Below are 12703 nucleotides of genomic sequence, written 5' to 3' on the forward strand. Positions count from 1 at the left end.
CTAATTGGTGGAAGTCAGCTTGGCTAATTTGGACCAGGTTGACTTTTATCTGAGGAGATTTAGGGAGCATTCCCACGAACGGCTTTGCCAGAGCATGGCTGGTCTCTGGAGGGGTGGCTAACAGCTGGGGACAGTAATTTCTTCCAGATCCAGCAATGCTAGAAGAGGATGTCTGTCAGGAATCCCAGTACAGATGTACTTATGAGACCCTCTAAGAAAAGGGTTACTTCCCCCCCTCCCCTCGCTACTCCCACACACAAACAGGGGAATAAATCAACTTCTGTGTATGAGCATAGCCAAAGATGAAAACTTGAGAATTGTCTTCAGCATAAACCCCTTCCTTTATCACTTGGTGTTCTGGCAGGGATTTAAATTCACAAGTGCCTTTACCTCCAGTGCAGCAAAATGCTGATGCAACTGTAAAAATGGGAAACTGGTTCTTTTGTCTTTGCCCCAGTTATACTGAAGTAACTCCCCTCCTCCTCTGTTTCTGTGTTAGCACTCATTAGGAGTGAATTATCTGTCTCCCATACAGCCCAACTCGCATGAATGTGTTGGTTGTAGGAGGAGCAAATCTGATGTTTCAGTGGTGTGTTTTGGATCCAGGACAGATACTGCCTAAAGAGATCTTCTCCAGCATGTCGCTCTGGAAAAATGATACCAACGGTGCTTTTTGAGCAAGAGACCTAGTGGATAATATAGCCCCATGATATAGGGTCTCTCTTCTCTGAGAGTAGAAGCATATAGGCTTCCCAGGGACTGCCTGCTGCAGGGCAAGGGCTCCCCCAGAGGCCTTGGCTAAGCTGTGCTAGGTTGAGATGAGCCTCTGGGAAGCAAACTGGTTGTTCTTCCTGGTCCACAACTCTTACCTTCCTGGTCTGTTCTCTCCTCAGCGTGGCACGATGAGGCGGCGTTATGAGGATGATGGCATCTCCGATGATGAAATTGAAGGGAAGAGGACATTTGACCTCGAGGAAAAGTTGTCCACCAACAAGTTTAACTCTACCTTCGTGGTCTTCATGGAAGGCAAAGGTTTGTCTCAGGACTGCTGTGCTGCAGTGTGTGCTACTGCTGTCAGTAACCAGACAGCTGGTGCAGTTGGCCACTTCTCCAGTGAGGCATGGTGTGTGAGATGACCTTTCCCCGAGCCTTTCGTGGAAAGCTAACAGTGATCACAGTTGGATGTGCTTTTGTGCATCTGGCTACACCCAAAGCCTCCCTGACTGCCAACTTGAAGGGCGGTTACAAGGCAATTGTGGTGTTAATAAAATCCTTTCCCATTGTCCTGTGTTTTTCTGCCTTTTATTTTCCATCCTTCTGTAAAGTTGAGAAAACTGTCTGCTGTTCATGCCAGTTCTGTACTTTCCTCTGCTGTAAACCACTTTACTTGCATTATCCAAGTGGTGCAGTGCAGGCAAAGGACGTTTCTGCCTGCTGCCCCTGTAAGTCCTGCGGCAGTCCCTAAGCAGTTTGAAGGCAATATGAAGCATATTGGTGGAGGATTGACTCAAGCCTGCTAAGCCCTTGGGCCAGGGGAGCTGGTAACAGGGAGTGCGTGTGGGAAATGGCATGGAAGCCGCTTGATCTAGAGAGCGATGAGCCAGTCTGCAGTGCTGCAGGCTTGCTGGAACACGTGGCAGCCAGGAACGAGAGGGTTTGCCTGGGTCAGCACCTGTAATTGCAGCCACATGTCTACTAGATGCTTAATTCAAAAACTATGTGGGATCTCTCCCCTTTCTTTCACCACGCATATAGCTCAGTGGGATGTCTTTTCATCACACAGCCAGTGCAAGCCTCGTGAGGGTTTACCATGAGGGAGGAGCATTTCTTCAAGGCATCTTTTGCTTGGCTGTGAGCTTCTTAGGGAAGTGGGGACCAAAAGCTGTGCTGTTCCCCTGCCTGGTGCAGTCTGTTGGAGCAAACCCCCGCCTCCCTGGGGGTGCCTGTCTGAGGCTTGTCAGCAGCACACGCCATGCTGCTCACAGAACTGCCGCAAAGGAGTTCCAGGATCTCCGAAGGGGTGTAGAAAGAAATAGTGAGGAACAGGGCTTTCTTTTCGCTGGCTAGCCTTGCCACAGAGGTATGATGAGGTTCTTGGGTCTCAACTGCACAGGGCCCTGACTGACCTGATCTGAGTCTGAGGTCAGTTTGCTGGGAGCAGGGTTGGACTAGAGATCTCCAGAGATCCTTTCTAACTTCAGCTTGTCTATAGTCTTCTGAAGGACTCTCCCCTAACACCTTCCCTCTTCTTGTTTCCCCACACCAGACTTCACAGTTGAATACATCCAGCGGGGCGGCCTGCGAGACCCTCTCATCTTCAGGAGCTCTGATGGCTTGGGGATAAAGTAAGTTCTAGGGGCACAGAGAGGTGGGTGACTCTGGCCCGATTTCTTGCCCCTCTCTACGTTGTCTGGGATCTGATCCTGGTGGCTGGATCTGTGCTCTGCCAAGCTGGTATGACTGTGTCCTGTCCGTGCTGTTCTTTATATGCAGTGAGCAGAGAGAAGTATCTTCCACCTCGGTTATCCTGTTCTTACTAGTCTGCCTGGACTTAAAATGAGAGGACTGAATTGGCTGTAGGTGATCGCAATTCAACCAAATGTCTGGAAAGTCCCACTGCTGCTCTGATGCAACATCTGGCTGGGTTTCTTTCCTAGTAATATAGGCATCTATTGCCAGAGAGTCAAGCAATTTGTAGTATTTCTGGCATTTTCCAGAATTCCAACCTGATTTACCCAACATGGTTACTTCTAAACTGCCATCTGTCTCTCTTGCTACAGTAAGTCAATTAAGGTTTACAGCTTTGAGTGTAAAGCTGTACTGATGCAAGACTTTGTGCCATTTTATGATATTCATATAAATATGCAATGAGGTGGTAGATGTAGTTTTAAGGCAAGTAATACTATATCACAACATTACAACTGTATTTTACAAAATTAAAAAAAACTGATCTGATCCAGTGTTTCTGCTGGGTCAGTGGTTTTTTTTTGGTTTTGATTAGTACAAAAGTTAGAGGAATAAGTTAGCCCTAGAAAACTTCGTCAGAGCCAGTATCAGCCACACTGCTCTTTACTTCCTTAGCTGGCTATTAACGGATGGGCAACATCTCATCCAGTGCATGATGTACCGTACTGTGGTGAATTAGATAGGAAATTGTACCAGGCTCAGTTTTAACTGCTGGGTGGCTTGGGAGGGTAGAGATTTGATACTGAAGATTACAGTGTGGGTGAAACTGGATTTCTCTTGACCTTTTGGCTATTTCTCTGGGTCAAGAGCTGTTTCAGTGGCTGCCCGCCCATTCTGCCTGTGACAGCAGTGTTTGTACAGATAAGTATGCCAGTACAAACAGTTAGGGTAGTTATGCTGTGTCAGTGAAATATACTGCTTGTAATAGTCTGACTATGCCCTTTATATTGGGATAACGCATACGAGCAGTCTTTAAAATGAGAGCTAGGATTGCTTAGCCCAAGGCGTGCTTGCTCATTTGCCAGAAGCCACTGCTTCTAGGCAACAGCTAGAACAGCTCATGCTCTAGAAATGGTATATCCTATTCCCAAATCTGCTTCCCTAGCCAGAAGTTGGGCACAGTGTTTCACCCAGTGCTCAGCACAGACCTATGCACCCAGAGATCTAGTTGCATGGTCTTCACCCACACCCAAGAGGCAAAAAGAAGCACAGTAGTATCTTCAGGGTGCCAATACTGGGGTTACAGGTGGGAAGGGTCTGCAACTAGAAGCACTTCATGATTTTTTTAGCAAGGTGTTTGTCCTGCAGGATGCCAGATCCGGACTTCAGCGTGAATGATGTGCGGCTGTGTGTCGGTAAGTGTCTGGGGACCACAGTGCCTCTGTTGTGACCTGGGCAGATAGGGAGGAATGGGGAGAGTCACTGGGTTTATCAAAGCTAGAGGTCTGGTCTTGTGGCTCCCCCAGCATGCAGCTGGTTGAACCTGAGCCGTCCTTAGCCAGTGGATCACGAGTCTTATCTGCTTGAGTCTAGTTTGACTTGAAGCAGTTTCGGTTTCAATGTGGGTATATACGGAAGAAGGTGAGGTTATGGGAAAGGCCAAGATGTCACATTTGTGTGGGTGGGTCCTCTGAGGAAGGATCTCGTGTCTCCTGGAGTGTCTCTTCTGGGTGGTCTGTTGTGCATAGGGACAGTTCCAGTGATGTCTGTCTGTTCTGGCAGGGAGCCGACGGATGGTGGATGTCATGGATGTGAACACACAGAGGGATATTGAGATGTCCATGGCACAGTGGGCACGCTACTATGAAACACCGGAGGCCGAGCGGGAGAAACTTTACAACGTCATCAGCCTGGAGTTCAGCCACACCAAACTGGAGAACCTGGTGCAGAGACCTGCTACGGTGAGCGTGGCTCTTCCTTCTGCAGGAATGTCCTTTCCCTTATGCTTGTGGTCCCCTGTAGGCAAGGTGCAGCCTGACACTTGAATGCGGGAGGAGATGGCCTGCTCATACCATGCATGGGTTCAGCCAGGGATGTCACTGCTATGCTCTGGAAGCTATTGGAGCGGATTCTGTGTTTGACTCGGACCTCATCTGCTGTAGCTGATCTCACAGTCAGGCTGGGACTGCCCAGCCTGTGCATCCCTCAGCTGTAGGGACCACAGTCAAGTCCCTGGCCTGTCATTCTGCAGAGAGCTGACTTGTTCACTAGTTGTTAGCAATTAAAGAAGTGAAAGTGATTGGCTGCAGAATAATTAGAGTGAAGTAACCTGCTCCTGCTGGCTGGTGATCAAGAACAGGCACAGAGTTTGAACAAGCACCTGAGTTTGAATAGAGAGGTCAGATTTGTGCTCAGCCAGTGAGCGTTGGGGACAGGATGGGGACACTGGCTGCCAGCCTCTCCCAGTTAGCGGATTCTGCTGTCTGCCAAGACCGTGGCTGTCATTCCGTCTTGGGCCTACCCTCCCTCTGTCCTGTGCACTGTGCTGCTCTGATGCTTGGTGCAGAGCCCTCTCCTGCATCCTGCAGCAGCGATCAGCTCTATTGTGGCCAAAGAGAGGTGCAGGACAGGAGCGGCTTGCCATAATGGCCAGGTGTAAAACTCCAGCAGGACCTAAATTGGACAGCAGAGCTCAGCAGTGTTTGCTGTAATTTGAGAGAGTAGCTAAAGCCTGGATGCTGGTTGAGCTTTGTGGTTTCCTTGGTGTTTGGAAACCATGGTCCCGTTAGGACAGCAACCCTGTGTTCAGCTGGGACTCCAGAGGGTTGTGCAGCATGGCAGTGAGGGTTTCTGATGAAAAGTACTGAAATCTCTGAGAGCAGAGGAGGCCAAGACTTGGAGGTGTGCTGGAAGCAGGGCATGAGGCTTTTTGGCAGGGGGAAAATGAGTTGCCCTTGTGTGGAAAATGGGATGGATGGAGTGGGCATCCTGAACTCCCTCTGCAGTCGGTGGAGAGGAAGGGGCAGCTCTGTAGGGCCATTCGCTTCTCTCTGTTAACTGTAGAGGGAGCCTGGACATCCCTGCCTGCTCTGGCTGTCCTGAAGCTTAGAGAGTTGAATCCCACCCTAGCAGATGCTGCCCAGCACATTTTTTTTTATGTAAGCCCAGTGCATAGCAATTCCTGCCTAGCCCCTAAGTAGATGACCAGCATCCCAGTACCATGCTTGGGATCTTGCTGTGGTGTTTGCTGCTTGTGTGAATTCAGAGGCTCACTGTACAGCGACTGACATCAGAACAGTTGGTCCTAAACGCTTTACATGTGGCATTGCACCAGTGGCATTGGGAAGATTGATGGGTGTGTGGGGGCCAAAAAGGGGGTGTCATGGCCTTTCAGCTAACACCAGGGCTTCCTTCCCTGCCTTGGTGCTCTTGTTTGTTGTGGGTGTGCTCTGAGCTGGGCTGGCTGGCGGTCTGTGCACAGCACCGCAGTGGCTTTGGTGGGCCCAGTGCAACCCTGCATCCCACAGGTGCCCAGCCACATGTGGGCTCTGGGCTTACCAGGCAGGCAATAGGTATTTGAGTTTCCAGGACAGCCTGGGGGTAGCAAAAGGGGTTACTGTGCCCCTTTCATCTCTATTCATGTCTCCCACCTTTCTGCTGTAGGTGGATTTGATTGACTGGGTTGATAACATGTGGCCCAGACACCTGAAGGAGAGTCAGACAGAGTCTACGAATGCTATCCTGGAGATGCAGTATCCAAAGGTGCAGAAGTAAGTGACTTCCTGAGCTAATCCAATGGTGGCAGGCAGCAAAGCATCTCTTGCAAGAAAACTGCCCAAGGGAGAAGGAGTTTGTACCAAGGGGAAGCGGGAGAAACAGTCTCCCTGTTTATTTCAGCAGGTGACACTTGCAAGGACACTGCGGTTAGTTATTTAAGCCCCTGCCAAACACTGTGTGGAAGAGCGGTCATGTGGCTTCTAGGAGCTCACTGCACTTTGGGGAAACTCTTGGTGCTCACCACCTTGAGACATCTGGAGTCAGCTGAGCTGCTAGATGCTGCCCATCCTGCCCTGCAGGCCAGACCTGTGGCATCAGGGTTTCTAGAGCTGTCAGGTGTGTGAGGATGAAAGCTCTCCTCTTGCCTGGACTGGATCTTTTTGTGGGGATGTGATATAGATGCAAAGTGAGCTCTCCTACAGACCACCACCTCCCTGCAGCTAAAGTGCTTAGCACTGCAGTAATTGGCTTCTGGCACTGCTCTGAGCCACTGGCCTGGGTTTGGGCAGGCCACTCCCTTTGAATACGTTGTATCTGCTCTAAAATGTGGACCACCGCTCATTTTCACCTTATCATCATCTTGTTTTCTGGCAGATACTGTCTGATGAGCGTCAAGGGCTGCTACACAGATTTCCACGTGGACTTTGGTGGGACTTCTGTGTGGTACCACATCCACCGAGGGGGAAAGGTAGGAGGACAGTCCCTGTTGGGAAAGTTACAGATGCTTCAGGAGAGTGACTTTTACTCTGTTCCCTTGTCGATCCTTGAAGATGCAGGTCCCAGACAGTGAATTGAAGTCTTTCCACCCTAAACTTGTTTATCTGTGGTTCTTGGAAGTAGTTCAGGCTCTCAGAGGTCCACCAGGTACAGGCTGAAAACCCATGCTGTAGAGGTGATGCTGAGACAACGTTATAAAAGGCTAAAAGATAGAGAGTAGAATAACCCAATTCATCCAGTTCCTGGGGCTTCTGAGAGATCGTTTGGTTACATGGCTAATCACCTTTTGGTGAGGTGCACATAGCACACTAGGAGCAGCAGCAAATGGAAGAAAGGTGATTAAAGACGCTTGGGAGCCTCTCCTAAAGCTAAGCTGTTCAGGGGTTTTTAAATAGCCAACAGATGTGTGAGGGGTCATCTTAAAACATCAAGTGATTTCAAAAGCAGAAGCGCTTGAACTGAAGGCTAGTGACAGGTCTTCACTGCAAAACCCTTGAATGCTTTCTGGTGAGAAGTAGCTCTGAAACAGTGTCAGATTTGAGCTGATTGTCTGGACTCACTTCCTGTAGCTGAGCTCAGCCCAAGATAGAAAAACTGAACACGAGGTTCCATTAAGTTTGAGTTTGTCTGGTTACAAACTTTGAGTGCAATGTTTGTTTCCTGATGGGTGGCTTCCAGTTATAATTGTGCAGGGATTTCCCTGTGCCAGGCATCCGTCACCCCGGCTGTGTGTTGTACTGAGGCCTGGCTTGGAATAAATCTGTCTGGAAGGGGATCTGGGAAGGTGCCAGTCCTCCCATTTGCTCTTAGGCAGAGTGAATGAACCTTAAGCTTCTCTTACAGGTGGGAATGTTGTATTTGTTCTCTTTCAGAAAACAGATTTGTAATAGTTTGGGTGTTGTATCACCAAATGGGCTAGCTAGTACTTGAACAATTAAGTCAGACACGCTAGCTAGCACTTCTAGCACTTCTGCTGCTCTAGAGAGCACAGTCACGTTCAGCGCATGACACTTGGTCAATATGAAGTCCTTGCTGGGAAAACCTCCCCTCTGACTGCGATTGGGTGCCTGTTGTCATAGGACTTGGTCTATGCTTCAGCAAGGAATATAATGGCACAGAAGAGCTTGTATTCAAGTTTTTGCTAGCTGCAGTTGTCAGCTCTACTGTAGTCAAGGAAACTTTGCACTGCTGTCCAGGGAGGGTGGTGATGCAGACAGACTCATCATAGTACGTTTGAATCGATGCAGTTGGAGCAGCAAAATCTGGTGGTACCTCAGCTTAGTATTACTAGGAAAAGCTAATGTGGAGTAGTATCCTGTAGTACAGAATTTACCAAGGCAGGTCCCACCTCTTGTCCAGTGAAATGCACCTAGTTCCTGCCTTAACCCTGCTTCTGATAAAAACCATCAGCCATCTAGGGCTCAATTCATCAAGGAGCCGGGGGTAAAAAAGGCTGCCTGTTGTGGCTGAACATCTCCTGAGAGCACCTCAAAGAGCCTTAGGATAGGGAGCCCTTTTGCTTGTAACTGCTGCGAAGGAACTGTCCAGCTGAAGGTGGCTGGATGGGCTCCCTCTGCAGTCAGTAAAGGCAGATCTCTGGGAAAAAAGGTCTTGTCACTTCTTTAGGACAAGTCCTGGGCAATTTTTCCATCCCATTTTTCTCCACTGACTTAGACTAGGTTCAGGGAAGGCAGCAAACTCTGCTGCACGTGAAGAATCTGGGCTTTTCACCCACCTTTCCTTGCAAAGGAGATGTAGCTACCAGACTTCCCCAGCAATTCTGATGGTTTGCGGCTCCAGTGCCTTCTCCCAAAGGATGAGTTAACAGTCTCTGAAGGGCCTAGTTGGGGGTGGGTGTCTGCTTGCCCCCTGTAATTCCATGGAGCGAGACAGGTGAAAATCTCTAGTTTAGTTGTAGCTCTTACTAACATGGCAGAAATATGCAGGTAAATACCTCCTTTGTCTCTAGCACTCTGGTGTCTTTGGTGGGTTCTATTGATGTAACTAATACCTTACAAAGCATCCCAAGCTCAGCTGACCTGTGGTGCTCAGTGTGTCAGGTTGGGAAAGACCTTGCTCAGTGGCTTGCCCTCTCAAATGGGACACTTTACTGGGAATTCCTGCAAATTTGCATCCTCTGTGGTTGGGGAGAGGAAGAGATTTAGATGTCTGGAGAGGGAGCAGGGCAGGTTTGGAAGAAGCAGGGGGTAGTCAGTAGCTGTTAATTATGTGACGACTTAAACACCCGTTGTCTTTATTTGCAGATCTTCTGGCTGATCCCTCCTACACCCCAGAACCTGGAGCTCTATGAAAACTGGCTTCTCTCAGGGAAGCAGGGAGACATTTTTCTTGGGGACAGAGTGTCAGAGTGCCAGCGCATCGAGCTCAAGCAGGGCTACACATTTGTCATCCCCTCAGGTACTGCAGGGTGGGCAGGCGCATCCTGGCCTTTACCAGGGTTGTGGTGAGAGGCTGAAACTCCTGGGACATGAGCAAAATCAGAACAGGCAGGATTTAGCATCCTCCCTCATGAGTAACTAGGAGAGGGAGATGTGATGTAGCTCTGTCCTCTTGCTTGCCAGTTCCTAAAACATGCCTGTCATGGCACTGTGGATTCAGCCCAAGCAACAGGAAAGCTGTGGCTGGCTCACATCACTCTTGATCAATTATTAAAGGAGCCTTTCCCAGAGCCTGTCATGTTGACATGAGGAGTAGTGTATGTTGAAGACTGGCCCAGGGCAGCACAGCTCCTCAGCTTCCTGGGTCTCTTGTGAAATCTCTGCAGAGTTATGTTCAAATTGTGAAGCAAGGAAGGGAGCCAGTGTGTGAGTTGAAGGAGCAAGGTGGCTGCTCTGGACATGGGGAAAGACAATCAAACAGTCTGCAGGTACTGCAGATAAGAGAGCTGGAAAGCATATAGCTAGAAGCAAATGTTGGAAAATGCTGAAACCCAGTAGGGAGCTGGGAAGCAGTAACATGGAGAGACTTGCAGGTAACTGCTTTGCAGAGGGCTTGGGCAAGGAGACTTTGAGGTTGGGAGTTGGAACACCCTCAAAAGTTAAGAGAAATCTTTAGCCTCACTTGGTTTAGCAAGCGGAATAATTGGAGGGCATCAGCAGTGTGTTCCATGTGCAGTTAGTACAGTGCTGTGCTTGAAAACAGCAAAGGCAGAAGAGATGAGGCAGATAAAAAAAAAAAAAAGGCAGCTCCAGTTGGTTGTTTGCAAGGACTGGCTCACAGCCTTTTAGAACCTGTGATGGAGACCTGGGATGTCTGTAAAATGTTGTGCTTGCACTAGGGAATACTCCCTTGTACAGAGAAAGATTGTTAGACCCCTTCGAAGGCTTCTAATAAAACTGGTGCATAAAAATTGTGTCCATAAGACTGTCTCAGATATCAAAGGCTGCTGTAACCTGCCGTTTCACCTGCCGTTTCATCTCCAACAGCAGTGCAGGAGTATGCTGTGTTGTAGCTTACAGTGGGAGCAGGAACAGAAAACATCAGGGATTGCAGAAGTTACTCAAATGAGTCCTGTTATCACAACTGACACTTCTGAATTGATTGGCCTTGCCTTAAGGAAACCGATGCTGGAATTTCTAAAATGTTGGGCTTGGCTGGATTGCTTAGCCTTGGAGATAACAGAGCTGGAACTTGAGTTACTTTGAGGGTTTTTTTAATTGTTGAACAGGCTTTGGAACACTGTTTTCCTTGTTGCTGGTATTCTTAGGCCTAATGCAATTAGGAAGCAACTTTCCAGAGACACCAAGATGACAAAAAGCTATGGACAGGAGGTGGGTACTGGCACATGTGCCACCATTGGAGGATGCGAGGCCAGATCCACAGGTGTATTTAATTGCCTAAGTACAAGTCTGTCTCTAGCTCTTAGATGGGTCAAGCGAGCTCGGTATTGAGTAATTCAGTAGTGACACTTCAGGAGGGGTGGACGTGGTTGCTGTAACACGGCAGTGTCTGCCCTTCTCAAAGAGTTGGGGTCTATATGGTCCCATCGTAGCCCCCTGCTGCTGCTAGGGCTGGCTGACGTGACAACGGGTCAATAGCTCATCTGTGTGTTTGCAGCTAACGTGGGTGCAGGTTAAGGGTGCAACTATCAGGGTGGACTTAGCTGAGCAGCATGAAGGCTGTGCAGATTTGACAGCCCTGCTCTGAAGAACACAATAAGAGATTGCAAAGGAACTGAATTAGTAGGGACTGTCAGTTGTGAGACCTTGACCTCACCTAGTTACTCAAGATTCTTCAAACTCTGCTTTCTCTCCAAGGTTGGATCCATGCTGTGTACACTCCCATGGACACACTGGTTTTCGGAGGCAACTTCTTACACAGCTTCAACATCCCTATGCAGCTCCGGATCTACAGCATCGAAGACCGCACGCGGGTAAGGACCTGTGGGAGAGCTGGGAGGATGTGGCCTCCTGGGATGGTGGGGAGGGCACAGCCAAGAGTGGTGGTGTGCAGGCAGGCAAGTTGAATCTCACCCTGTGACAGATTGCTTCAGCTCCAGCTGTCTGTAAGTGAGATGTCCTAGCCTGCTATAAATGTACAGGCAGGAACTCGGGCAGAGAGACAGCCTGCAGTGTGCACTAAGTCTTGTTATATTCCTTTGTACCACCTCTGGTCTGACACCAGGCTTCCGAGGGGTCTGCAAACCTTGCTGTGAGTGTCATGGGGACCTCTCCTGGTTGCCTAAAGAGGAAGGAGCAGCATGTTCATGGGAGTGCATCCAGTGTGTTGCCTCTTCCCTTACCTGGCTGCCTTCTACTGCTGCTTGGTGTTGATCTTAGACCTTGATGTGGTCTAAGACAACAAACTAAAGGCTTCCTGAGGCCTCGAGCAGAGAATGCTGTTGGCAAGTGGATGTTCTTGCTTGCTCCCTGTGGAGACATGGGTCCTGCAGAGCTCAGCTCCTGCAGAGAAGCTTCAGGACATGCCTGGGCTGTGATGGACAGACTGTTGGCCTCTCTGAAGCAGTTCAGGTTGCTGCAGCAGGCAGGACCTGTGGGTTAGCAGTCACATGTCAGACCATCATCCACAGCAGCTAAGACATACATAGAACAATGGAGTGTGTGCCTGCTCCACCCTGGGCAGTGTAGCCTCAGGAAGGTGCAGGGCAGGCAGCAGGGTCAGGGGCAGCTTCTGCCTGCATGTGAATTGCCAACACTCATGTGACATAGCCCTGATAGCACTCTGCTAAATAGCTGAGCTGGTAACACCTCTCTTAACAGACCAACCTTTCCCTCCGCCCGCACAAACTGTCAGATGCTGTGCCTGGGCTTGGGAAGAGGGCTTGAACCATTACCTTCAACTGAAACCTTTTGTGTCATCTGCCACTTTTTTCTTGTACTAATGAGAAGGAGGCCTGTGGGGGAAGAGCTGCAACCCTAACAAAGACAAATGAAATGTTAATGGCTTGCAAGTGAGCAGAGCCTGGTCTCTGCTCTGCCTGGTGATAATATCCTTCTGCAAGGAGAATTGCGTCAGGCTGCCAGAAGCATGAATGATGCTGTTAAACACGTACATGCGTTTCCTGTCTCTCAGGAGGAGATCGGTCTGGTTTGAGGCAGCAGTAATAAGAGCTATCTCTGTGCAGCCCTGTGGTGGAGGAGGTCTGAGCTGATCCCCTTCCCCTTGCCTCTTTTGCAGGTCCCAAATAAGTTTCGTTATCCCTTCTATTACGAGATGTGCTGGTACGTGCTGGAGCGCTATGTCTACTGCATCACCAGCCGCTCACATCTGACCAAGGACTTCCAGAAGGAATCGCTCAGTATGGGTAAGCCCCCTGCATTGG

General features: G+C 49.3%; 1 protein-coding gene across 1 annotated transcript in view; it reads left to right on the forward strand.

Annotated features, from left to right (window-relative positions):
* KDM2A (lysine demethylase 2A) overlaps window positions 1–12703 on the forward strand; it is a 52145-nt gene that overhangs the window by 21363 nt on the left and 18079 nt on the right. The window contains exons 4-12 of the mRNA XM_075048337.1: window positions 894–1032; window positions 2267–2345; window positions 3775–3821; window positions 4189–4367; window positions 6070–6176; window positions 6778–6871; window positions 9165–9318; window positions 11178–11293; window positions 12559–12685. Of these exons, the coding sequence (XP_074904438.1) occupies window positions 894–1032; window positions 2267–2345; window positions 3775–3821; window positions 4189–4367; window positions 6070–6176; window positions 6778–6871; window positions 9165–9318; window positions 11178–11293; window positions 12559–12685 (1042 nt within the window). The remainder of the gene's footprint in view (window positions 1–893; window positions 1033–2266; window positions 2346–3774; window positions 3822–4188; window positions 4368–6069; window positions 6177–6777; window positions 6872–9164; window positions 9319–11177; window positions 11294–12558; window positions 12686–12703) is intronic.

This window comes from Buteo buteo, chromosome 16 (genome assembly GCF_964188355.1).
Source record: "Buteo buteo chromosome 16, bButBut1.hap1.1, whole genome shotgun sequence".
Taxonomy (NCBI): Eukaryota; Metazoa; Chordata; class Aves; order Accipitriformes; family Accipitridae; genus Buteo; species Buteo buteo.